Source organism: Canis aureus, chromosome 19, assembly GCF_053574225.1.
Source record: "Canis aureus isolate CA01 chromosome 19, VMU_Caureus_v.1.0, whole genome shotgun sequence".
NCBI classification, from domain to species: domain Eukaryota; kingdom Metazoa; phylum Chordata; class Mammalia; order Carnivora; family Canidae; genus Canis; species Canis aureus.
Window position 1 is genome coordinate 43,229,128 of NC_135629.1, and position 24,572 is coordinate 43,253,699.

At 60.5% G+C, this 24,572-nt stretch overlaps 1 protein-coding gene across 6 annotated transcripts; it reads left to right on the forward strand.

Moving 5' to 3' along the window:
* The first annotated feature begins 420 nt into the window (after window positions 1–420).
* On the forward strand, window positions 421–24,572 carry ALS2CL (ALS2 C-terminal like). Of its 6 annotated transcripts, none has more exons than XM_077859151.1 (27): window positions 439–548; window positions 1,348–1,452; window positions 3,056–3,181; window positions 4,158–4,356; window positions 4,700–4,765; window positions 5,232–5,397; window positions 5,913–6,044; window positions 6,694–6,813; window positions 8,289–8,347; window positions 8,473–8,539; window positions 8,895–9,091; window positions 10,164–10,229; window positions 10,647–10,745; window positions 10,851–11,012; window positions 11,711–11,822; window positions 12,718–12,795; window positions 13,702–13,832; window positions 15,012–15,185; window positions 15,374–15,470; window positions 15,659–15,816; window positions 16,336–16,404; window positions 17,306–17,479; window positions 18,682–18,724; window positions 19,538–19,599; window positions 19,695–19,844; window positions 20,148–20,244; window positions 20,655–21,409. In XM_077859151.1, exons 3-27 carry the CDS (start codon window positions 3,079–3,081, stop codon window positions 20,733–20,735), a joined length of 2,862 nt encoding a protein of 953 aa, XP_077715277.1. In that variant the 5' UTR covers window positions 439–548; window positions 1,348–1,452; window positions 3,056–3,078; the 3' UTR covers window positions 20,736–21,409. The 6 variants fall into 6 exon arrangements, 5 of the variants coding, with proteins under 5 accessions (XP_077715279.1, XP_077715276.1, XP_077715277.1 ...); XM_077859152.1 differs by lacking the exon at window positions 439–548 and adding an exon at window positions 566–731; XM_077859153.1 differs by lacking the exon at window positions 1,348–1,452 and having other exon boundaries at window positions 421–474.

Sequence of the window (24,572 nt, forward strand, 5' to 3'; positions counted from 1 at the left end):
AGAATAGGGGCGAGTGCCCCGGGAAGGCCCCGCCAGGATCCCGGACACCGCCTCCTGGGAGCCTTTCCCGGGGAAGCCAGGTTAGCCCGGCCCGGGTGAGCGAGCGAGTGTGTGTGTGTGAGTGTGGGTGAGGAGTCAGTCCCTCTCCTCTGACTCCCGCTGGGTTCAGGGTCCTTCGGACCCGGGAGGACTCTAGGGAAAGGCGTCAGGAGTAGACCCTGGCGGGGAGGACCGACGCCGCGTCCCACCTCCTGCCAGGAGGGTCCGCGGGCGCCCGCCCCCACTTCCACCTGCAGCTCCCGGAGGCGGGGCGGGGCGAGCGGGGGCGTGGCCGGGGCGTGGCCGGGGCGAGGCCGGGGGCGTGGCCGGGGGCGTGGCGAGCGCCGGAGCGGCGGGGGGGGTCGGGGGGGGGCGGACCGCGGGGAGCGGGCGGCCGCGGCGACAGTCCCCGCTCGGGGCACGGGCGCCGCACAGGTACGGGCGGGGCGGAGGTGGCGCGTCCGTGGGCGGGCTCCTGTGCTCCGCGTGCCGCTCACTCCTCACTCCAGGTAGGACCTTCGCCCAGCGCCCCCTTGGGCCGGCGCGTCGCCGTCCCTCCGCGACTCCCCCAGACCCGGGCCGTCCGAGGTCGAGTTCGTGCCGGCGCCTTCAGCCTCGTCTTCCCTGCCCGTGGTCACGCGGCTCGAGCTGAGGGGCAGCGCAGGGACAGCACCCCCAGCCCGCCCGCCAGGGTTCGTGCAGGGCTAGGGTGCGAGGGGCTGCCTGGGAGGCTGCCAGGAGGAGGTGACGCCTGCAGCGAGACCGGCATGGGCCAACGCCTGGTGGCTGGAACAGGATCCCATGTTTGGGAAACTCGGGACTGCGTGTGCCGGGGCAGGGAGGGGCAGGGGAGCTGTGAGACGCCGGAGGGGGGCGTCTAGGACAAGAGGCTTAGAGCCCTGGAGGGCCGGAGGAGGGGTGCTAGGGGAGAGGCCACAGTGCAGACTGCGCCCCCTCCCTTGGGCAGCCCTTCTCTGCTCTGTCTACCGCTGCACTTGCTGGCTGTGTCAGAGGACTCCACGGCAAGCAAAACTTCCTTGCCTGTCCAGACCAGGAAATACCAGAGTGGGTGCCATGATAGGGTGTGGCCCAGGGGCCTGAGGGGCCGAGGGGCCCGAGGGGCCAGGCCCTGGGGAGGGCAGGGGAGGCCTCAATGGCCCTGCTGCCTGAGAGCCATCTGGCATGCACAGGCCAGGAATGCAGGGGAGAGAGCAGGTCTGGCTGCTGGTTAGATCGACACGGGGACAGGCAGCTGACTCACCTGGGCACGCCAGGACCAGCCAGTTCTGTCCTCACCCCACCCTGCAGGGAGCACCAAGGTTGCCTGAGGGAGGTAGGAGGCTGGGCCCTGCTGGGAACTTGCTGTGTGTCCCTGAGACAAGTCGCCCAGCCCTTCTGAACCACCTAGTTCTGGTGAGCTTGATGGGACGGGGAGCCAGAGGCCTGGGTCTGAGCCCGGCACATGCTCTACGGGTAGCGTCTGGGCCCTCCAGTTCCCTCCTGGGCCTCAGTTTCTCCATATGTACCTCACGTGCAGCCTACCACTGAGGAACCTTGCACCAGGGTGGAGGGCGAGGGTAAGGAGGCCATGCCCTTGACCAGAGCCGGATGGGTTGGGGTGTGACAGGGGTTCGAGTAGGGATGACTCCTGCTGGGTCCCTCCAATGTTATGGCTTAGCACCTCCCCCGACCCCCAAACACACTCATGCCTGGTCTGCTCCCTGCTCTCACACTCTTGGTTGCCTCCAGGATGAAGCCCGAAGTTCTTCACCCAAGGAACAGGGGCCCCGGGCACCACCAGGCCAGATCCCCAACCATGCACCGTCTCATCAGCCATGTGGAACTTCTGGCCTTTCCTCTGGGCAATGTGCCTCCCGTCCCTAGGGATAGACAGCTCATTTGGGACCACAGATCTAGAAGGTTCCTAGAGTTGCGTCTGTTAGCAGCCTGGGTCTGTAAGACTCATCCTGAGGGGCCCAGGCTGCTCTGAACTGGGAGGGAGGCTGAGGACCAGGTCTCCACATCCAGAGCAGCTCCCCCCACCAGTTTATCCTTTCTAAGGAGGACTTACAGAGTCCTGTGGGAGCAGCTGAGGTGCGGACCATGGGTGCAGGCAGAGGGGAGAGAGGGAGGAAGTCTGAAGTGGGGAGGGACAGAGCTCCATGTCCTAGGTGCCGTGTGACTGGGGTGGGCTCCAGGTCAGTGTGAGTGTGGGGGATGCTTGATATTCAGGACCTCCCGGCCTCGAGCTATTGATGCTTGCCCTGTGACACTCGCCCTCTCCTGGTTCCTAGTACACACCCCCTGTCCAGGCTGCACCCTCTTCCTCTACCTTCAGCCAGTGGCCTCACCTCTCAGTTCAGACCCCAATGGACTGGCTGCCAACTGAGGATGGAAAGGTCAACCCCAAAGGGCCTTTCTGTTCCATCCATTTCTGGAGATAATGGGGAAGAGTCAGGTGGACCACATTTGCTGTACCCTCTGGCTCCTCGGCTGGGCTTCCCCGGTCTGCCAGAGTTCACCTGGAGCTAACTGCCTCGCTGTCCCATGTTGGGGTCGGCGGGGGGTACCGGGGCTGCTGCAGGGACCCACAGAGAGCAGGCCACGGCTGGGTGTCTAGCTGCTTCCCCTTCCTGCCTGTCCCTCCCAAGGCCTCGCCCTTCTAAAGCAGCAGCAGGAAAGGTGGGGCAGGAATGCCTGGGCCTGGGCCCTTGGCCAGACCTCTGAGCACCCGCCCCACTGCCCCAGAGCCGGTTCCCTGGGAGTTGTAGACTTTGCCAGGGGCCTGGAATGACCTCTGGTGCCATTGGGGCTGGGTTGGGAGGAATGAGACCCCTTGTTGTTTGCCTCTGTCGCCCGCCCATTCCAGCAGCTTCGATCATATCTCCCACCCTCCCCAGGTCAGCTAACTGCAGAGCCTCAGAGTGTCAGAGCCAGGGACAGGCAGTCTGAGGCTCTAGGGCTAAGAGACCCTCTAACTCTCAACCCTGAGACTGGGCCTGGGCCCTGTTCACAGGCCCCGAGTGCGGCGCCCTGGCCATGTGCAGCCCTGAGGAGGAGGCCCTGCTGCGGCTGGAGGAGGTCTTCTCGGCTACGCTCGCCCGCATCAACAGCCTTGTCCTCCAGCCCCTGCTCGAAACCAGTGAGTCTTGGCTCTGCAGGGGTGAGGGCCGGGGGGTGGGGGTGGACACAGGAACCATTCTGGGCATCGAGTCCTACCTTGTTAGACCTGGGGTGCAGCTTTCTCAGCCTCAAACGGGAGGGCTGACACTTGGTATCGGCATCTTCTGATGGGACTGGGGCTCTGCTTCCTGTTGGGGGCTGCTCCCTTCTCAGAGGCACCCCGAGGGGCCAGGCCATGACCCCCTAGCCTAGACCCAGCTGTACATAGAGTCAGAATCCCACCTCTTCCAGGGCACAGGCCTGATTCTTTGCCTGGATTCCCATCCTGCTCTCAGCCAGGACATGACAGGGTTTTTACTTCCAGTTTGGGGGTCTCACTTGTTTTTGTTTTTGTTTTTAATGTGTATTATTTTCCTTTTTATTTTTGTATTTTTTTTATTGGAGTTCGACTTGCCAACATATAGCATATCACCCAGTGCTCATCCTGTCGAGTGCCACCCTCAGTGCCTGTCATCCAGTCACCCCATCCCCCTGCCCACCTCCCCTTCCACTACCCCTTGCTTGTTTCCCAAAGTTGGGTGTCTCTCATGGTTTGTCACCCTCTCTGATTTTTCCCACTCATCTTCTCCCCTTTCCCCTACAATCCCTCTCATGAATGAAGTGACCTTGGGCAGGCGTCTTCCATCTGGGGCTCTGTCTGTGCCAGGGGACCACGGGACTTAATGGATCCCATATCCCAGACCCACTCCTAGCTCATCAGTGCTGTCCTGGTGTCATAGGGGATGGGGGGACCTGTGCCCCCACTTCCTCCTCAAAGATGCTGTCCCACGCTCCAGCCCGCCCATCCCTTCTGAGCTCTAGGGGCCACATCGGTCTCCTCCCCTGTCCTGAGGACCCCGGCTGCAGCTCCAGGGCTGTGGGGCACCGCTCCCCTGGGTGGAGGAATGGCCCTGCCCCCCTCACATTGTGCTTGTACCCACCCCCCCTCGCCCTAGCCCCAGAGCCCTCGGACCCCCGGGGCAGAGAGCACCTGCGGCTCTTGCAGCAGCTGCACCAGAGCTCCCAGCAGCTCTGGGAAGTGACAGAGGAGAGCCTACACTCGCTGCGGGAGAGGCTGTGCCATCAGGACTCCGTGGGTCTGGAATCCCTGCTCTTGCTGTGCGGTGCCGACCGTGTCCTGCAGGTCCACGTGGAGTAAGACAGCGAGGGCACCTGGGGCTTGGCCTGGGCATCAGGGTGCCCACCACCAAGCACCAGGTTTCCACCTGGGTCAGGCATAGGCCAAGGTTTGGGTTTGGTAGGGGGTGGGGCTCACCCGGGGTTGGCCCCAGGGCCTTGGGCATTAGCTGGGCTCAGGCTCAGACACTGCAGACCTGAGCCTTGGGGCTTCCCAGTGAAGAAAGACTGAGTTAGAATTCTCTGGTTGGGGCAGGGTTCCAGCTATGCAGTGAATGGGATCTGGGGACCCCAGAGGGGCAGGGGCTTGGGTGTGAAGCTGTGGGCTGGGCCTGCAGGGAGTCCCCTGTGCTGCCTGCAGGTACATCGAGTCCTACACCAGCTGCCTGGTGGTACAGGTCTTTCAGAAGGCAGCAAAGAAGAAGAGGTGAGCCCAGGATGCTGCAGGGGCCCTCTGAGTGGTGCAGGGGTGTCCGGGGGGGGGGGCAGGTCGGGGAAGTCCCATCCCCGAGCAGTGAGTGTCATGGCCCATGACTCATCCTGAACACTCCTGATTCTAACAATTCTACACTGATCCACACCGGAAGGGAGGGAGGGAAGTCTGCTGGGGCTGTGAGCACAATCCAGATATCCCCTAGCCAGGCTTGACCCTGGGAAGGCGGAAGGAGTGCCGTCCTGTCGGGGTGGGTGGTTCTACTCAGCCACCCCTTCAAATGAGATGTTGCCATTGACTCTGCAATGGGGCAACTGCATTTATCCGATAGGAGAGTAGTTTGGGGTCTGGGACTGTCGCTGGGATGTGGGCGCAGTTAGCTGGGGTCGGGGGGCGATGGTGGCGGGTTCAGGAATGGAGTAGGGGAGTGAAGGCGGTGTGTGGCCCTCCCTCTGCTCAGGGAATACTGGCGACGCCAGAGGAAGGCACTGTGGCAGCTCCTGTCGGGCGTGAGCTCAGAGGCCTCTGTGGGCACAGCGCTGGCCCAGGCCCTCTGCCAGCCGCTCGCCCATCACGTGCAGCAGTACGTGTTCCTCCTGCTGAGCCTCGGGGACACCATCGGGGAGGTAAGTAGCAGGGACTGTCAGGGGGCCGGGTGCTTCCCTGTTGCTTGTAGGGAAGCCGAAGGAGGAGAGACACAGGGCCCTGGCTTGGGGGACACACTGACTCGGGAACTGTGGTTTGAGAAGGACCCGGCCATGCTTTGGGGATATGGCTGTGTTCTGGGGGGTTTGGAGGGGTGTGTCCTTGTCCTGGCCTGTCTGAGGTACATGGCTGTGCCCAAGTGGGGCCAGCAGAGACTCAAGAGCAGACGAAGAATCATATATGGGAGGAGAGGACACCTGGCCCAGGCCCAGTGGGGGGAGTCATCCAGTGGTCCTGTCTGGAAGCACCTTCATGCTGGCCTCTCCCCGAAGGAAGGCCTGGCAGGGAGAAAGGGACAAACTTCGGCTTAGATCCAGACCTTCTGAGCAGCTGGGGCCAGGCCAGTGCTGGGGCAGCCGTCACAGTGGGGGGGAGGTTCTGACAAGCCCCCCTCCACCCCCATCCCGTGCTCACCAGCTTCTCTGTGTCCCTGCAGCATCACCCCACTCGGGAGCTGGTGGTACACGCAGCCACTGTCTTTGGGAACCTACAGTCCTTCATGAGGCAGGCGCTGGACCAGGCCATGGCCACGCAGGCCCTCTGGCACACCCTGAGCAGCCGGCTGAGAGTGAGTTTGAGGCCTGAGGCGTGGTCAGGGAAGGGGTTCTCACCAGGCAGTGTGGCCTGTTGGGCTGTCCATGCCGCAGCTTCCCCACCTGGAAGTGGGAGTGGTGGCCAAAGCAGGTGGCTGTGAGGCCCACCTGTCTAGCTATCTCCATGCACTTGCTGAGCAGCCCAAGCTGTGAGCTGGTTCTAGGGAGGAGCAGTTGGAACTGACCCTCTGTCCTGGGATGCCACCAAACGATCATATCCTCGTGTCACTGCCCACTGTGTCATGCACTGTCCCTGCTGGGAGGAAAGCCCCTGTGCCCCGAGAGGGTAAGACAGGCCTGGGGCCCAGTGTAGGGAATTAGGTGGACAGGAAAGGGGACAGAATCGCCAGTAAGAGGCGGGGACTGCAGAACTGTGGTGAGTGTTGTTGGGCGGCTTGGCGGGGGCAGTGGCTTGAGGTGGGGCGGGCATCAGAGCGAAGGTTCAAGACAAGTTGTGATGCCCCTGCAGACCTTAGAACCCCAGTGTCCACCACTGAGCTGGGGGCCTCTGGGACAGTTTCAGACTGCAGGGGCTGGTGCTCGGGGCAGAGACAGGCAGGGGAGCAGCCACAGTGACCAGCCCGAGGGTGCCTGACCCCCATGCCTCCCCACTCTCCTCCTCAGGATGTGCTCTGCACCCCTGCTCGCCGACTCCTTCAGGACAGCCAGGACATACCCGTGATGGTCACCCCGCTGCGGGCAGAGCGTGTGCTGCTCTTCGATGATGCCCTCATCTTGCTACAGGTTGGGGTGGGGCTGACCAGAGGTCCTGGGGCTGCAGCGGGGGTCTGGGGTCTGGCTGAGAAAAGATTGGAGGGAAACAGCAGGGAGCAAGGACTTGGGCTTGAGGGAGTGGAGGGGGAGGTGATGGGGCTGAGAGGCAGGCAGTGCCAGGGTGGAGGCGACAGGTGGAGTCATCCCTGGAGGACGGTGCGCTGCTCCAGGTGCATCCCGGCCTCAGCACCTGCCAGCTGGCATCCCCGCTAGGCATCACCTCGGTTTCCTCATCTGGAAAGTGGGATGCTTGTGAGTTTGTCCTGCAGCAGGTGCTGGACAATTCTTACTTCTCTTCCTCATGTAGGAGAGGAGCCCCAGACTGGGAGACCCTGGGTGGCTCTTGGTGGCTAAGGAGGGTTAGATGAAGGACTCAGAGCACACATGAAGTTTCTAGAGAAGAGTGCCACGTGGAAGCAGTGCCTGGGCTCTGGACTCCACAGAAAGTGGGGGTTGGGGGAGCCAGGCCTGGGGTTTGGGATTGTCACCTTGACTGTGCCTAGTGCCCCCTGAACTCATACTGCCCTCACGGTAGCCATAGCACTGTCTTCTCTGTCCTCTCAGAAAGTCAGTCTAGGACTCTCCTGCAGGCTGGGAGGCTGAGGCCTGGGAGGGGTGCTACTTGCCCAGCCCAAACCTGTGTCTCCTGAAGCCTGGTTTTGGGGTTTTGATTCAATTTGCATTCCCCTTCACTCCTGACCTCACGTAAAGGGCTCCAAGTATACTGGATGAGATACCGTCACTTGAATGCACTGTGTCCTTTCCTACCTCTGGACCTTTGCATGCCTGCACCAGGCCCACCCTTGTCCCTGCCTGGGCCTGGGGCCTCTTCCTCCTCCTGTGGCAGTGAGGCAGTGACCGGCCTGCCTAGGCCAGACAGGAGGTTGCTACACGAATCTTTTAGAGGAAGGGACATTCATTCATCAGTTCTCAGGGCAGGGACAGCATTCCAGGTAGAAGGAGCCGCATGAGCAAAGGGTCAGATTGAGCGGGATTGGGGGCAAGCCTGAGAAGATGTGAGTGTGGCAGGGCCGTGGCACCTCGTTCTGGAGAGGGCTAGGCGTGAGGACATATGAGCCAGGAGTCACCTTTGTGGTCTCAGATATGGGCTCAGCAGCGAGGCCTCCATCCCCCAGGCAGTAGGAGCCTATGGGAGGTTTCCAGCAGGGGCTGAGTGTGTCCGAGTTGTGGCCATGATGGAGCAGGATGTAGGGGAGTGGACAGGCTGCTCCTGGGTTCCTGGCCAGGCCCTCAGATGGGAAGGGAGACAGAGGAGCTGCCCTGGAGATGGGAACAGGCTCAGTGCTGGGCATGCTGGAGTAAGCCACTGGCGGGACACCCAGCCGGGTGGCAGCAGGTTGGTGCCTAGAGCAAGCCTGGGCCAGAGCAGTAGGGGAGCGTCTGGTCTGGGCCCTGGGTGACACCTGTACCCCATTTTCTTCCAGGGCCACAATGTCCACATTTTTGATCTGAAGCTGGTGTGGATAGATCCTGGGCAGGACGGGTGAGCAGCTCCCTCCCATAACACCCCAGGCCTTCTCTCCCTCCACCCTCCTGAAACTGCCCACACCCCAGGGTTTGGGCTCCCTGGACAGAGCTGGGGCCTACTCGTCACCTCCATCTATCTAGGTGCATGTTTCACCTCCTCACACCTGAGGAAGAGCTCTCCTTTTGCTCCAAGGACCCTCAGGACCGGGTGAGTAGGGGGTGAGCTGTGAGTCGGGGCAGTGGGGTCAGAGGAGTGAGGGAAGGCGCCAGGAGTGGGAGGTGGGGCACAACTATGCCACCCTGGAGGCTCCAGGGATCAGAATGCTGTGAAGCCAGGACGGGGGCCTGTGCTGGTCCCTCTGGGCAGGCCCGGGCACTGCACACGAGGATCTCGGGTCTGGGCGCAGGACCCTAGGGAGCAGTGTGGAGCAGTTGGAGGTGCTCCAAGTGACAGAACAGGGTCAGAGAGGGGCGGTGGAGGGGGTACTGTCTCCCCACTGTCCTTCCCAGAGGAGCTGCTTGCACAGCAGTGACGTGTCCTGCGTTCCCCCTGCCCCCACCAGACGGTCTGGCAGTGGAAGATGACTCAGGCTGTGTGCCAGGCCCTGCGTGGAAAGAAGGACTTCCCGGTGCTGGGGGCGGGCCTGGAGCCCTCCGAACCCCCCACCTGCCGCTGCGTGGCGTACACCTTCCGCGCGGAGGGCCGGCTCTGCCAGGCCACCTACGAGGGCGAGTGGTGTCGGGGCAGGCCCCACGGCAAGTGAGTGACCGGGGCTCCAGGCCCGCAAGCCGCAGGGCTCCCCTGCGAGTCCGGGGGGGTGGGGGGCAGACAGGACCTGATTGCCTCCGGGCACCAACTGGAGGCTACTTCCTGCATCTGTTGGTCGACCGTTTGTCTCCCTGTCTGTCTTGAGCCCCGTTGGAGAGGACCTGGCCCGTCCTGGGTCTGTGGGTATAGGGTCCTGCTGATGGTGATGACCCCAGAGTGTGGGGGACAGGCTTCAGGCGGCTGGCCTGCAGGGCTGCGGTGGCTGTTCTCAGGAGGGTAGGAGAATTCTCGTATCCACGTGGCACCATCTGCTAGCAAAAATGGTTTGCAGACTTCCCATCTCCACCCATCCTTACCAAGAACACTCTGGGGGCGTGTTATCACCCATTCTGTAGGTGTGGAAACTGAGGCCAGAGACTGGCATGACTTGCCCCAGGCCTTAGGGCAGGTTCTAGGGTGAGTCTGGCTTCAGCCGCAGACCTGTGTCAGCCCCACAAGCAGGAGGGCTTTGGAAGAACATGTGTCCCCCAACCCCCGCGCCACCACCGGGAAAGCCAAGGCCCAGAAAGCAGGAGGGACTTGGACCTACCAGGGTTATGTTCACAAGCGTGTTTGTTTCTGATACCTTGCCTTCTTCCAGAGAGGGCTCGAGGACGCAAATGAACAACAACGACAAAACAAACAAACAAACAAATATAAGAAAACAATGCTGCGCCAGAAGCGGAGAGGAGGATGCTAGAAGCCACTGACTAGCATTTGATTAAGCTTGAAGTTTAGCTCCGAGCCTCCTGTTGGTCAAGGGAGAAAGGGAACCTGGATGTTTCTAGAGCTCTCCCTGCCTGTGGGGTGTGGGGAGTGGTCGTGCCAGGAGTTGACAAAGGCTGAGAGCCCGTGGGTCAGAGAAGAGGGCTGGGTGGGGGCAGAGCGTCCAGTCCAAGGGGAGCCTCAGCCTCCGAGAGAGTCTATGCTGGAGTCCGCGGGGGGTGGGGGGTGGGGGGGTGCAAGCTGTGCGTACTGGATGGGACTGGTGGGCCTGATGTGTGTGGACCCAACTGTCTTCCAGGGGTACCCTGAAGTGGCCGGATGGACGGAATCACGTGGGGAATTTCTGCCAGGGCCTGGAGCATGGGTAAGCCTGGGGCTGCTGCAGGAGTGTGTGTGGGGCAGGTGAGTGGCTTTCGTCCCTGCCCCCGGCACGAGCCTGACCCGGTCCTCAGTTCCCAAGCCTCAAGCAGGAACTTGAGGCCATTTGGTCCAGCTCCCCTGATTGTACAAAACGGAAAGCCCGGAGGAGGGAGCGAGTGGTCAGGGTCTGGAAGTGCTCCTAGGGTGCACGGGGGATGGCGGCGGGGGGTGGGCATGTCCTAAGAGTGACCCTTGGGAAGAAGAGATGCCTGAGAACCTGGGAGATTCTCCCCCTTGTCTGAGAAGGCCGCTCGGAGGCAGGGACACTCCTGGGTGGTACGGAGGGACGTCGCGGGGTGTCCTGGGGTCAAGCTGGTGGCCCCTGGTGCTGACTGCCCTCTCCTTGCGCCCACACTGACAGCTTCGGCATCCACCTGATACCCCAGGCCTCTGAGGACACGTTTGACTGCTACAAGTGCCACTGGCGGGAAGGCAGCATGTGTGGCTATGGCATCTGTGAGTAAGTGTCCCTCGGCCTGACAGCAGGCAGGGTGGGCTCGTGGGGTGGCCCCATCGCTGGGGCTGAGCTTGGGGAGGCCTGGCCAGCTATTGGTGGCCTCTGCAGGTACAGCACCGACGAGGTATACAGAGGCTACTTCCAGGCGGGCCTGCGGCATGGATTCGGGGTCCTCGAGAGCGCCCCCCAGGCCCTGCAGCCCTGCAAGTACACAGGCCACTGGGAGAGGGGCCAGCGGAGTGGCTATGGCATCGAGGAGGACAGTGACAGGTGAGTGCCCCGCAGGGTTGCAGGGCAGAGAAGACCCTCACAGACCAAGGTGCCTCAGGGCACGGGTCCTGTCATCAGTGGGTCTGTCCAGTTGTCCCCCAAGTCTCTTTGAAGCCCCTCACTTCTTGTTCATGACCTTGGATGTTGCTGAGGCTCAGGATGAGGGAGCCCTGAGCTCCCTGACCGAGGAGCCTCCCCACTTGGGCCCCTCCTTGTGCCGTCCAGGAGTTTCTGATCCCTGGTCTAGTGCCATGAGAGGACCACAGCCCTTGCCAGAGCTCTGGGCTGTGAGACAAAGCCCAGGGCCCCTGGCCTGGCATTCGAGGCTTGCCCATGTCTCTGACCTCATCCCTGCCGTGCCACCTGCACACCCCTCCAACCTTCTAGACCACTCAGTGTCCCCACGTACCTGTCCTATTTGTGGTAGGTTCATAGCTCCAGGGCTTTGCACACCATCTGCCCTTCCTGCCACCTCCCCCAGGAAGCCTGCCAGGATACCCTCCCCCAGGCAGGCTCCCTGCCTCCTCCACTCTCTCTTCCTTTCGGAGGTCCTGATTTCTCTTGCCCCGGGCCTGAGTTGGGTGGATTCAGGCAGTATCATTGCTCCTTATCTGCTCTCCACCCCCACCCCATCCATGCCAGGAGAGCACACCGAGGGGCCCAGGAACAATTCTGACCCAACTCTGGCTCCTCTCCAGGGGTGAGCGCTATATTGGCATGTGGCAGGCCGACCAGCGCCATGGCCCGGGGGTCATGGTCACCCAGGCTGGTGTCTGCTACCAGGGGACCTTCCAGGCAGACAAGATGGTGGTGAGTGGGGTGACCCCTGTGTGCCCTGAGCTACCCTCTCCCTGCACTGGGGCTGAATTCTGGAGCCCCCCTCCTACTCTGCGGGCTCCGATGCTGAGCAGAGGTTGGGCAGGGGTGGATAGGGTGGGAAGCTGGGTTCCATGGGATCATGTCATTGTCCCCAGTGTATGAAAGACAAATATGAGGCTCGGAGAGGTCAGAGAACCTGCCTGGTGTCACGTTCTGTTGAGTGGCAGGGTTGAGGCTCATAGCTGGGTCTCCTGAGGCCAGGCACACCAGCACCTGCTTCCGGCCTCACCCACACCTTGCCAGATGCTTTGACACACAGTAGGGCTCTGGCCTGGTGACTCTTATTGTTATTATGGCTTGTACATTTGCTCTTGCTCCACTTTGTTCTGGAAAAGTTTGAAGAAGGAAGAAAAGACAAGAATAGACACAAAATAGATTCAAGTAGGGCACAAATTGTATCCCATTTGGCTCTGAGCTTCCTGGAAACCAATGCAACAAGGGAGCCTGGTCAGCTCCACTGTCACCAAGGGTCAGTGACAGGGCAGTGGGGATGGTTGAGGAGAAGCCCAGGGCTTCTTGAGCAGGAGGTGGGGAAGGAAGGGTCCCTGGGAGGCTTTCTGAGAGAGGCTGCCAGAGAGAAGGAGCCAGGTCTCTGGGAGTCTTTCAGGGTAACCCAGGGGTGAGGTCCGTGGGTCTGGTGCTCAGTGCTCTCAGCAGGCCCACGGCTGCCATCCCGCCTAGGCACAGTCCTGGGAGGTGTAGCAGGGCTCAGGACCGCTCCATCCCTAGGTCGAGGCCTGCTCCTCTCTTCCTGCCGCACCCTCCCCACCCCCAGTCTCCTGGAGGCCCTTCCATGGCTTCTCCTCTCTCCGGCTTCCTTCTCTAGGGCCCAGGGGTCCTCCTCTCTGAAGATGACTCCTTGTATGAGGGCACCTTCACCAGGGACCTGACCCTTGTGGGGAAGGTGAGGACCACCGAGACTTACTCCACTCCCGCCAAGGCCTTGGGTGGAGCCTGTAATCTCCCTACTTGGCTCCAGGGCTAAGGGCGTGGGCACTGGGTGTGGAAGGTAGGGGAGGGCCTCTCCCATCTCCACCACGTCCAGGGGGTGGGCTCAGTGACCCCTCCTGCTGTGGAGTTGGGATTTGATCCTGGTAGGAGTTAGGAGGGGACAGGTAGACTTGCCTTGGGGGCCCAGGGTGTTGGTGGGCCGTGGCTGTGTCTCCCTGCAGGCCCCCGGTTGGGAATGCACCCCCTCTACTGGCATTGATGCCTTGGGCAGGGGCCCCCGGAGTCACTGTCCTTCAGATGTTCCTGCCCAAGCTGACCCAGCAGGAGGCAGTCGGGCCCTGCTTGGGCCTTTGGAAATGCGGGGGCTGTTTCAGTCTTCTAATGACCAGAGGGCACCATGGCATCTGAAGGCTGGAGGCCAGGAGAGCTATGAACAGGACAGCCCAGGCAGCAGGAACTGGCCCTCCCAGGGCCAGCGGTGCCTCATGCCTTCCCAAGGCCTCTTCCTACTTCGGGACTTACCCTGCACCCCACCCTCCACCCCCAAGTCCCACAGTAGCAGTTCTTCTGCTCTGACCCGAATTCCTTCCTATGCGCGCGCCCCCCACCCCCAGCCTCCTACCTCAGAGGTGAGCCCCTGAGCTGTAGGCTTAGCTCTTGGTCAAGGGCTCCTGCAGGTGTGAAGGAATATGAGCCCTCCCAGGGTGGGGCAGATTGAATGGATGGTGGGATGGCGCCCTATCACTCCCTAGCCCCTGTGACCCAGAATGGACAGGCATGACACCTGTCATGATTGGATGGAAGGGCAGCTGGATAGACAGGCAGACAGGTATCTCTGCCTCTTTTCCCCCATTTGCAGGGCAAGGTCACCTTCCCCAATGGCTTCACCCTGGAGGGTTCTTTTGGCAGCGGGGCAGGGAAAGGGCTGCACACCCAAGGCATGCTGGACACGGCTGCCTTCCCGCCAGATCCAAGCAGCACCCGTAAGAGGTGAGAGCCTGGCCGCCTGGCCGCCTGACCTGTACATCCTGGAGGGTTGTGTATGTGTCTGCATTTTGACCCCATGGACTCAGGTCTCATCAGAGGGGCTTTTCTGTACTTCCTCTTAGCTCTTTGGAGAGTTCAAAGAGCTCGGGCCACAAAGCCCTCAAGTCAGAGACTCTTGGAATCAAGGGCCATGACAGAACCTCACACACACACACAAAACCGGAGAGAAATATTATGCATAGGCTTTGCTTAGACTCTGCTTTTTTTCTGGGAAGGGTGCAAGATGGTTTGTAAAACTAACACAAATAAGAATAAAATGGAAAATAAAAGTATGAGTTGAACTGAAAGGCAAAGAAGGTACAAATAAGCCCTATACTGGTTATGATGGAACATGAACCTGGACCCGAGTTCCCTGGCAGCCAAGGTGAAGAAGGAAACTTGCTAAGTGGACTCATTGTCACTCTTGTGGGGGTCTTTGAGAAGGGGATAGACTTCTTCCCCATGAGGACAGAGTTATTCCTTGGAAAACTGTAGCTCAAGTGGTGACTTTTGCCATGTCTGTTGAGATGTGGGTGGTAGTTACATGGCCCCAGGTAGCATTTCGGATGTCGGGGGGTAGCAGAGTTGAATACTAGACCCATCATCCCTGCATGCTTCTCCCTGACAGCAGGAGCTGGGGGTAGACAGCAAACCCCAGAAGCAGGACCAAGCCTGGGTGGGGTACAGGTGTAGGACAATCTGTGCACGTGATGTGGGAGGGCAGTGCTCCATTAGGCACACACACGGCCTAGACCCCCGGGCCCGTTGGCCAAGACAGGATCAAGCTCAGGAAGGAACCAAGTGTGTTGGGAGGGAGAGTGGGCTCTGCAGGCAGGAGGATCCTGGACTTTGGGCCCTGTTCCCTCTTAGGCCAAGACCCCACTGTCTGGATTCCAGCTCTCCAGATCTTTCTGTCTCCTTTCCAGGGCTCTGTGTGTCTCTTTCCTCTCCACTGTGGAGTAGATGCTCTGTGTCCTCTCTGCCTCTCCCTTCTTCTCCTGGAGGCTTGGAGGTCAGGCCCTCCAGTCTCCCCACCCTTCCTGGGCCCTGACTCTGGGCCAGGTGGGACATCCCTGTCTCTCCAAGGGCCTGGCCAGGGTCCTGCCCACCAGAGCCCCCTCGCAACCTCCCCCACTCTCGCAGGCAGCTAGGTGTGGGTGCCTTCCCGGTGGAGAGCCGCTGGCAGGGCGTCTATGGCCCCTTCCGGGACTTCGTCAGTGCCGGCTGCCCTGGGGACCAGCAGGAGGCCCTACTGGGCTTCCACGTGCAGAACGCGAGGGAGCTGCGCAAGTCCCAGGAATACCTGTGCTGTGAGAGGTGAGGCGCAGGCACGCACGTGTGTGCGTGTGTGCATGTGTGCACGGAGGCACCCACAGGGGCATCCAGAGGGCCAGGGTTGGCATCTGTGGGGCTCTGAGTGGCCTGGGGAGGAAGGATTCCTGGAGGAGGTGCACCAGGGCCCAGGCCCAGGTGTGGGTGAGAGACGTGTGTGCCTGGTGCCCCAGGAGCCAGCCCGAGGCCTGTGCAGGCAGAATGGAAGACGTCCTGGATGAGCTGCTGCAGCACCGGGAGCCCAGGGCGCTGCGGGAGTGCCTCAGGAAGGTGAGGGCCCTGGGGCAGGGGGGTCTGCAGGGAGGGGACCTCCTCACTGCGCCCGGTGGACCCCTTCTCCTCGGAGGGTCTCGGTGTTCCCATCTATGAAGTGGGAGCTGTCTTGGGAGTCTTGTTGGGGTGTGCTGTGCTCCAGCCCCTGGCCCTGGACACCTCTCTGTTGCCTTTGCACCTGCTAGGCCCTGGGCAACTCGCTGCACCCTCTGGGAAAGCTGCTCCGGACGCTGATGCTAACCTTTCAGGCCACATATGCCGGCATTGGGGCCAACAAGCACCTACAGGCGCTCGCCCAGGAGGAGGTGAAGCAGCATGCCCGGGAGCTCTGGGCTGCCTACAGGTGAGCCCTGGTATGGCAGGCAGGTAGGGCTCTGGCCTCTTTCACATGGCAGGTGCTCTGCCAAGCACCCTGGGCGGGAATGGCGCCTCTGGATTGGGGAAGAGCCTGAGAGCGGATCAGGCAGCGTCCAGCTGGTGAGCAAAGGGGTTAGAAGGTAGGAGATTACATCCAGGGCCGCCTGTAGCCAGAGTCCTCGCCTCGGCCAGGCCCCAGGCTGACCCCTGACCCCAGGAGTTCTCAGCCTTTGCAGGCTGAGCCTGACTCTGGAGTCAGACTCCATCTCCAGTCCCGGCTGAGCTAAGACTCCATCTAGCAGCATTACACATGGGGGCCCCAGGTGCTGCAGTCCTTCTGTTGCGGGGTTCCAGCACTCTGGGGCTGATGTCTTGTGCTCCCAGCTTCCTAACTGCAGAGGCCTGGGAGGCTGGGCTCCGGGGCGTGGAGCCTGCTGCCCTAGTCTTTGGTGACTCGGGTTCTGCGGGAAGCGGTAGCCATGCTGTCCCTCTGGCCCGTTTCCAGGGGTCTGCTGCAGGTGGCCTTACAGCGCAAGGGCCAAGCTCCGGAGGAGGACGAGGATGCAGAGACAAGGTGACTGCTCCCATGGGGCCTGCGGGGTCCCCTCCTTGGAGGCAGCCAGGCTCAGGACCTGGGCGACTGCACACTTTCGCTCCCAAAGCCTCCCTCAGTGGGGGTAGGGGTTCTTCCAGGGAAGTGTTGGGGGCTCATGCTATCGACCAAGCATTGTTCATTGACCATTTGAGGGTCCGAATGTCCCATGACCTCAACCTTGGGTCACCTGGGAGGGGGCACCGTCACATTGTGTCACGTGTATCTTTGTGGTGAATGCGCTATCCCAGCCTCCCCCTTCAGGTGTGCAGAAGTTGAGCCTTTGCCCCGGGCACCCTCCCCCCTACACGCAGACAGGGAAACTGAGGCCTGGCAGGGGCTAAGCCTGAGGTCACATAGAGTGGGAGTCAAGTGGGTTATTCAGTCTGTCTCCCTCGATCCCCCATAACTGAACTTTACAGTTTGCCTTCAGAGATCCTATCAGCGAGGCCATCCTCCACGGCAGGAGACGTGGGAAATGGGCTTAGACGTTAGGTAGAACTTCCCCCTTGGAGTCCCAGGAAACCCAGAAAACGAAGAGGCAATACTGGACCAGCCTGGAATGGCTGCTGAGTGCTTTCCCGCAAGTCCCTGGTCTCCCCAGGGCCCCAGTTTTGCTTTCCATCAAATGAGGATCAACTCCTGCCCCGGCTGCCATAGCAGCTCTCTCAGCGTCATGTGAGAGGATCAGGTGGCTGCAGATTTCCACCAAGGCATGAATGACTGAGAACGGGTTTCAGAAGCATGTTCTAGAGAATGGAGGACATAGGGACAAGGAGCTCCCAGGGCTTTTTGAGGGGCGGCCGAGTTGTGATCCCTGCCCTGGCCCCAGGTGCCCACTCCCTTCCCCCGGTCCCAACCTGTCCTGGCCACTGTCACCCAGGGACCTGCAGGTGCACGGACTGGTACTGCCTCTTATGCTGCCCAGCTTCTACTCGGAGCTCTTCACTCTCTACCTGCTTCTTCACGAGAGGGAGGATGGTCTGTACAGCCAGGGCATTGCCAGCCTGAGCCTCTTCCCCGACACCAAGCTGCTCGAGTTCCTGGACGTACAGAAGTAAGCCTCCCCGCCTTGCCATGCTTGCCAGGGCTCTCGTGTAGAGAGGGCGCAAGTGGAGTTCACGTTGTCTCTAGCAAAATAGGGCTGGTGTCAACTGGCTCAGGTACCCACGGAGTTCTAGGATCATGCCGGCGAGGCTAGTTTCAGGCGTGGCTGGATCTAGCTGCTTCACTGAGTGGTGAAGGGAAGCCACTTCTCTTCCTCTCTTGATGTCTCTCTGGCCTCCACTGATGGTGACGAAAATGGCACCAGCCACTCAAGATTTATACTGTACCCACTCAGGTCCCCACTGCACTCTAGAGAGCTGGTGTCCCCTTCCCAGCAGCTCCAGCAGGGCTCCCGAAATCCCTCACTGGTCTTGAGCCTGCCCCGAGATGCTGGCTGTGGCCCACTTTGGCCAGCCTACCTCGGTACCTACCACTGGGGCGCTGGGGCAAGGTGTTCTGCTCCCAGCAATTGGACTGAGTGGGGGAGGGGAGGTCTTCAAGGGGAAACCGAGGACTGTCGTGAGAGCAAGTCCCTTGTACCCTCAGTTGCTGAAACATCCTTTTTCCTCAGTGCCCCTTCTGATCCACTGATGCTACAAAGGAGGGTGTGGGTGCTTTTTCTCCTCCCACACTTGGTCCCCTTTGTCACACAGCAATGGTGCTCCCACCCACCCTCTCTGAAACCCCATTTCTCCTTCCATCATGAATGTCTCCTGCAACTGACAAGTCACCAGCCCAGAAACCTGGGTGCGAACAGCTTCCCCAGTGTTCCTCCTCCCCACCCCCTCCTGCTGCCTCTGTACTGCTTCCTCCATGCTGGCCTCCCTGCTTCATTGTCTCTCCAAGTTCCTGTCCTGTGCTGCTTTACATGGCACATCCTCCCTGTGCACCATCCTTCCCTGGCCCACCAAGACTCCAGAACAGTCTCTTCTGCTGTCATTCTCTGGCCCAACCACCAGGACTTTGCTCCTAGGGTCCCTTGGTGTACAGTGCTGCCCCTCACTCCTATCCAAGTTTTGGGGGGCTATCCACTCCAGAATCTCTCCCAGCCTCCCCTTGGGTTCCTCACCAGCACTCTAGGATGCCGTCATGGACCCCTTTCCTTGGCTCAGCCCCGCCGTGGGTCCTGGCGTACAGGGGGTTTGCCCCCTGACCTCAGACCCTGCCCCCTCCTTCTGGTGAAGTCTCCATGTCACACTTGTTTAATTTCAGGCACCTGTGGCCCCTCAAGGACCTCACACTGACCACCAATCAGGTGAGAAGGTGGGTCCATTACCTGCCCTGGGTCAGGGGAGGCTGGAGCCTTGGGTAGGGCCCTCAAGGTTTGCTCAGCCTTCTGATCAGGCCTCTGCCTCCCTGCTGCAGAGGAGCCGGGACAGCACAGAGATAGGTGAGGGGGGAGATCCCCAGCTTTCTGGGTCATTCTGACCTCCTGTGAGGGTGCAGCCACTGGCCCACAGTGAGCAGGTGCAAACATGGGCTCCCCCCTTTTCCTGGCTGTGCGATTGTGGGCAGGATGCCGATCTCTGAGCCTCAGTTCTCACCCGTGAGGGTGCTCTCATGCGGTGTTGGTATCCCCGCATGAGAGTGTTGGGAGGGCAAGGGGGCTGCTACACATGAGGCGGTGGCTCTCAGGCTGCTTGCTGGGCCAGCGGCGTAGCACCATCTGCGGAGCTATTAGGAAAGCAGATTCTCTCTCAGACCCAGCCAGACATACTGAGTCAGACTCCGAGTGTGGACCTGGACTTTGTGTTTCAAAAAGCCCTTGTCTGAGAGCCACCGACATAGGTGTTCACTCCCCGGTGGCACCCAGTGGCGATTGGGACTGTTATCTTCCTTCCCAACCTCCTGGAGACCCTTTATCCCACTTTACAGTTGAGTAAACTGAGGCTCCCGGTGGAGCTGTGGCTTGCCCTGGGTCACTTGAGCCTCTGGGCGGGGCTGTGCTGGAGCCAGCGAGGGGGAAAGGTGGGTGGCAAGAGTTCCAGCCCCAGGCAGGAGGGAGTGACAGAGCTGGGTGGGGGGAGGGACCGTGGCCTCATCTACCTCCCCGCTCCCTGCCATGCAGAGACTCTCCCTGGTCAGGGACAAGTGCTTCCTGTCAGCCACAGAGTGTCTGCAGAAGATCATGTGAGTCTGAGCCTTGAGGAGGGTGAGGGGTGGGAGGCGGGGGTGTTGGGGCTGAACCTGAGGGCCTTGATCTGGAGCCTGCTCCCCTGCCGCAGCACCACAGTGGACCCCCGGGAGAAGCTGGAGGTGCTAGAGAAGACATACGGGGAAATTGAGGCCACTGTGTCACGTGTGCTGGGCCAGGAGCACAAGCTGCCCATGGATGACCTGCTGCCGCTGCTCATCTACGTGGTGTCACGTGCCCGGTGAGCCCCAGGCTGGGGGCTGAGCTGCAGGATGACCCCTTCCCATCCTGCCTGACACCCAGCCAAGACACACTCTCGAGTCTTGGAACATCAGGGTTTATGGACACAGCTTTTCTTGGTACAGTGTTGGGGATCTGAGGCCCAGAGAAGCCCACCTAGGGTCCCACATGGGTGCCAGGAGCAGAGCATGGGCCACATCCCAGGTGTCCAACCACCCAGACCAGGGCTCCCTCCCCAGCTGCCCGGTGCCTGTCCCTGATGGGCCCCATTCCTCCTCTCATGCTGGGGGTGGATGTTCCCCAGAATCCAGCACCTGGGAGCCGAGATCCACCTGATTCGGGACATGATGGACCCCATCCACACGGGAGGCCTGTATGACTTCTTGCTCACGGCCCTGGAGGTGAGGGAGAGAGGTGGTAGACTGAGGCAAAAGTACTCTGGCCTGTGGGGCAGACCCCTTCCCTGCCCTGGACCTTGTTGTGGGGATGAACCCAGATTCCCTGCTCATCTGTGCTCCTGTGGGAAGGTCCTCACTGAGCCCCTGGTCCTGCTGTTGCTGTAGGGCTGCAGAGGGGCCCGTACCTCATCCCAGCCCTGAGGTCCCTGGGGCCCCGAGCCTGTTCCAGGCTGTACCCCTGAGCATAACAGGAGAGGGGAGGCCCCCCTTCCTTGCAGACAGTGGCCAAGGCCAGGTTGGAGACATGGTGGCCCCGGCCGGGGAGATGGGGGCACCCTGGTATTGGGGCGTCCTTGCACGGGGCTGGGAGCAGGCAGGCCGGCTCCCCCTCAGCCTCGCCTCTTTCCCACCAGTCCTGTTACGAGCACATCCAGAAGGAAGACATGAGGCTGCTCCGCTTTCCTGGCCGCTGGGACTCTAGGGAGCCCTGGTAGCTCGGCCTCTCCCGGGCCGACCGCAGAGCCGAGAGGCGCCGCCACGGACTTCCCAAGGGAGCAAGCGTGACCCGGCCTGGCCCCCATCGCCCACGGAGCAGAGGGGGAGTCTTGGAGGAGATGAACAGTTCCTCCGAGGGAGATGCTGCTGCCGCCCTGGGCGGGCTGAGGGTGGGGAGCGACAGGTGTGCCTCCACGGCCTGCCATGAGGTCCATCTTGGATGACGCCCTTGACACATGCAGGCTCTTTGCTGCCTGAGCCTTGCTCCCATTATAGAGCCTCCCTGGGCCTCAGTGTTGCTGTCTGTATACTAGTGGGCTGGACTGTCTTGGGACGGACCTTCCACTCATCTTGCTGGATTCTGGAATCCCTTCTGGAAGTTTGGCGTTAGTCTGCTGGGCTGAAATCCTCACCTCACTGTCAGTGTTGTTGTTTCCCCACTCTTAGAGGCCCCAACTTGCTAGTGACCACTCTGTTTATTGGAACTTTTGTCCGCTAGTGGCCTCCTGGGGACCTGCCTCCTTCCTGATTGCCCCAGAGCTGAACTGGCCTTTCAGGGAGGCAAGGCTGAACAAACTTGCAGTCCACTCGACCTGCTGGGTGTCCTCTGGCGCGGCCCTTCCCCTTGGTGGTTTGTGATAGAACAGGTGCCTGGAGGCCTCCAACAATCGTGGATCTGTGCATACCTGATGGTGCCAGAGCAAGCTGCAGGGCAGGCTGTGCAAACTCACCTTGTGTGCCTACGAACCACACACCTGTAGCCCACAGGCCTGTGTGCAGGACAGCCGGCTGTGCCCTGTCCAGGCTCAGCACCTTGCAGGGGTGTGGAGAGGCCAGGGGGAGCTCAGGTGCCTTTGGGAGGGGAGGACCTTGTTCCCATGGTGGTTCTAGTGTGGGACACAGTTAGCAAGGTCTCGGGGCAACTTCCTCCCTGCCTGGCCTCAGTTTCTTCTTCCCACATTGAGGGGCTTGGGCCAGGTGACCCATAGGGGCTCCCCCTGCCCTAACAGTGTCAATAGGCAGGGTGACTGTGTTCTGAAGTGGTCTGGGGGTGGGGTGAGGGTGGGGTGGGGTGAAGCATGGAGAAAAGGTGGACTTATGCAGGGATGTGGCCCTAGGCACCAGGGCCACCCTGCCACCATGCCCGGGATTGTAAATCCTCAGCTCCAAGTGTACTTTCCATAGACAAAACCCTGATCTCAAGGCCTGTGAGGGAGGGGCCGAGGGAGGCTCTGAGAAAGACCAATCACACCTGAGCTGAGTCCCCACTGGGAGCCTCAGGGTTGGGGCTGCTGGTGGCTGGGGGGACACCCACAGACCCTCAGATGACGTAGGGCTGTGGGGTGGGAGTGAAGCTTCCTTGGGCTGGTTCTGCCAAATGTAGCAGTGTGAATGAAGTCTTGGGCTCTGGTTTTGCCAGAAACCCCTGTGGCGTCACCACGAAGGTCCCTGGAAGGGGGCAGCTCTGATGACGAGTGGGGGTATCCAGATGCTGTGGGCGTTCATGCTTACCCAGGACTATGGCAGCCCACTTGTATTTTAAGGCTCTTCAGTGGTCATCGGCTATTCTTGTCCTGTGACAAGCGGGGACAGACTTGACTCAAGGGGCCCTGAGTTGGTGTGAGGCTCCAGCCCCACTCAAGATCCATGAACTCTCCCTGTAGTTCAGATCCACTGGGACTCCTCCACCCACCCTGTTGCTGGGCCTTGTCCAACACCAGCTGAGCCGGAGCGTCAGGACGGCCTCAGGAGACCCTGAGGGCAGCCGGGGCTGTAGCAGACCCTTACCACAAGACCAGAGATGGTGAGGACATGGACTCTGAGGTCAGTGTTCATTTACAGAAGAGACACCTGGAGCCAGGTCACCACCCACGGTGTGGGCACCTTAGGGAGGCCGATGAAGCTGGGTCACCCGCAGGGACCCCAGCAATGACCTCTCCCGGCCACTGCAGGAGCCCCTTGGCTGTAGCGAGAATACACTAACATCTACTTGGGAGGTCAGGCTGGCAGCCGGGGACTCCGGCACCATGGTGAGCTGGACAGAGTCAAAGTGGCCTGGTGGGGCCTGGCTTGGGTCCCGTCTGCCCTCTGTCTTTCTGGTCCCCACCTTGTCTTCCAGGATGAGGATTCTTCTTTCAACAGTGCTGGTGACAAAGTGGCAAAATTCATTATAATTGACCCTCATGATCACCTGGGCCAGAGAGGCGAGAGGTCAGGGGGTTCCTGCTCGTTGACAGCTGCAGGTGGCATTCTGACAGGCTGCAAAGGGCCACAACAGCCCTGCCCTGGAGGACCTGGATTTGGGGCTGAGAAAGAGACACCTGAGAAATTAAATGGCCTCTCAGATGTCACACAGCCTGACCGTCCCTGTCCCCGCACTGCAGCCCCAGCCCTACATGCAGCCTCTCCTGCAACCTCTCAACCCCTGCTTCCTCTGCACCCCCATTTCCCTTCCACCCCCTGCAGGAAATGCCACGTGGGAGCCAGGTTATATCTGTTGAATGGTTGTGGTTGGTGGAGATGGTGTCCTCCTGAAGGGGATTGGGGTGCAGAGGGGCTCCCCCCACAGTCAGCGAACCTTACCAGGGGCCTCTTGGATGCCAGCCCTGTTCCCCGCATGGGGTATTGTCTGGAAGAACATGGAGCAGGTGTGGAGAGTTGGCTCTCCCCCGGAAAGGCACAGAAGGCAGAGAGAAGAGGAAGCCAGGGAAGCTGCGTCCTCAGGGACCCCAGAGTAGGAGCTGGTGGGCGACTAGAGGGCCCAAGGTCTGACTAGGCCTCTATTCAGATCACCCTTGAGGGTGCTGGGAGCCAGGGCCCAAACAAATCCCTTGTCCACTGCAGCCTTGGTGAAGGCTGGGGGGAGTGAGTGTGTGGGGGGCAGCCAGGGAGTGCAGGGTTGCTGGAGAAGCCTCAGCAATGCCCTGGGTAGATGCTCCCTGAGTGAGCTCTCTCCTAAGTGAGAGCCACGTGGCCTCAGCTGAGGGATGGCTGCCCACTGTGGGACCAGGGAGGGGTGGGCCCTGGGGAAGGGATGAGTTCAGGGTTAGGGTCGAGGCCGATGCTAGGGACTAAGGTTAAGGTCAGAAGTAGAGTCCGTGTCAGGTTAGGGGTTAGGATTGGAATGAGGGCCAGAGTTCAGAAGGAGTTCAGGTCAAGGTTAGCATGAGGGTAAAAGTCAGGTTCAGGTCAGTGCAGGGTCCGGGTCCAGGTGGGGACTTTTCTGGTTGGCCTTGTCTGAGGTCGTGCTGACAAGAGTCTGGCTTGTATAACTCCTGCTATGGGCAGGAACCGGGGGTGGGGGCTGGGCAGCCAAGGCCTTGGTCCCCCTGTGACCATGGCCCAGGCCTTCTCCTCCACGGGGCCTGTTTGCTGTCTGTAAGAATAGTCGCTGTGCGACTGGATCTGGGATCCAGTTGCTTGGGTCTCCCAGCTCAGACCCTGAGCATGTGAACAAAACCACTTTTGGGGTGACTGCAGCCTCAACCGCCATCTGTCGGGAACCATAGGAGATGCCCCCCACCCCAAGCAACAGCTGCTGAGCTAAGCCAGTCAACCCCAGATTCAGGAGCAAACTGCATAACTACTGGTGTTTCAAGCCACTGTTTGGGGGTGTCTTTTTAACACGACAACAGATACATAGAACTGTCCTTTCTCCATTACTCACTATCTAACCTTTTATTAAGAACACTTTTATATGCTTCCTTCTTAAACCCAGAATTTTTTAAGATGGGAAGCTTCGTGTCCCTATGTATGTGGAAGTCCATCATCAATGGCAATAAATGGAAGACAATTGTATAAAGCAAAACAGGAAACAACCACGTAATCAGTTTCTA

Excerpts from the sequence above, each read along its gene's own strand:
- ALS2CL (XM_077859153.1), top strand. The coding sequence starts at position 3,079 with ATGTGCAGCCCTGAGGAGGAGGCCCTGCTGCGGCTGGAGGAGGTCTTC. Across the intron at positions 10,746-10,850 it reads TGTGGCTATGGCATCTGTGA|GTACAGCACCGACGAGGTAT; the intron begins GTAAGTGTCCCT and ends TGGCCTCTGCAG. Across the intron at positions 11,013-11,710 it reads ATCGAGGAGGACAGTGACAG|GGGTGAGCGCTATATTGGCA; the intron begins GTGAGTGCCCCG and ends GCTCCTCTCCAG.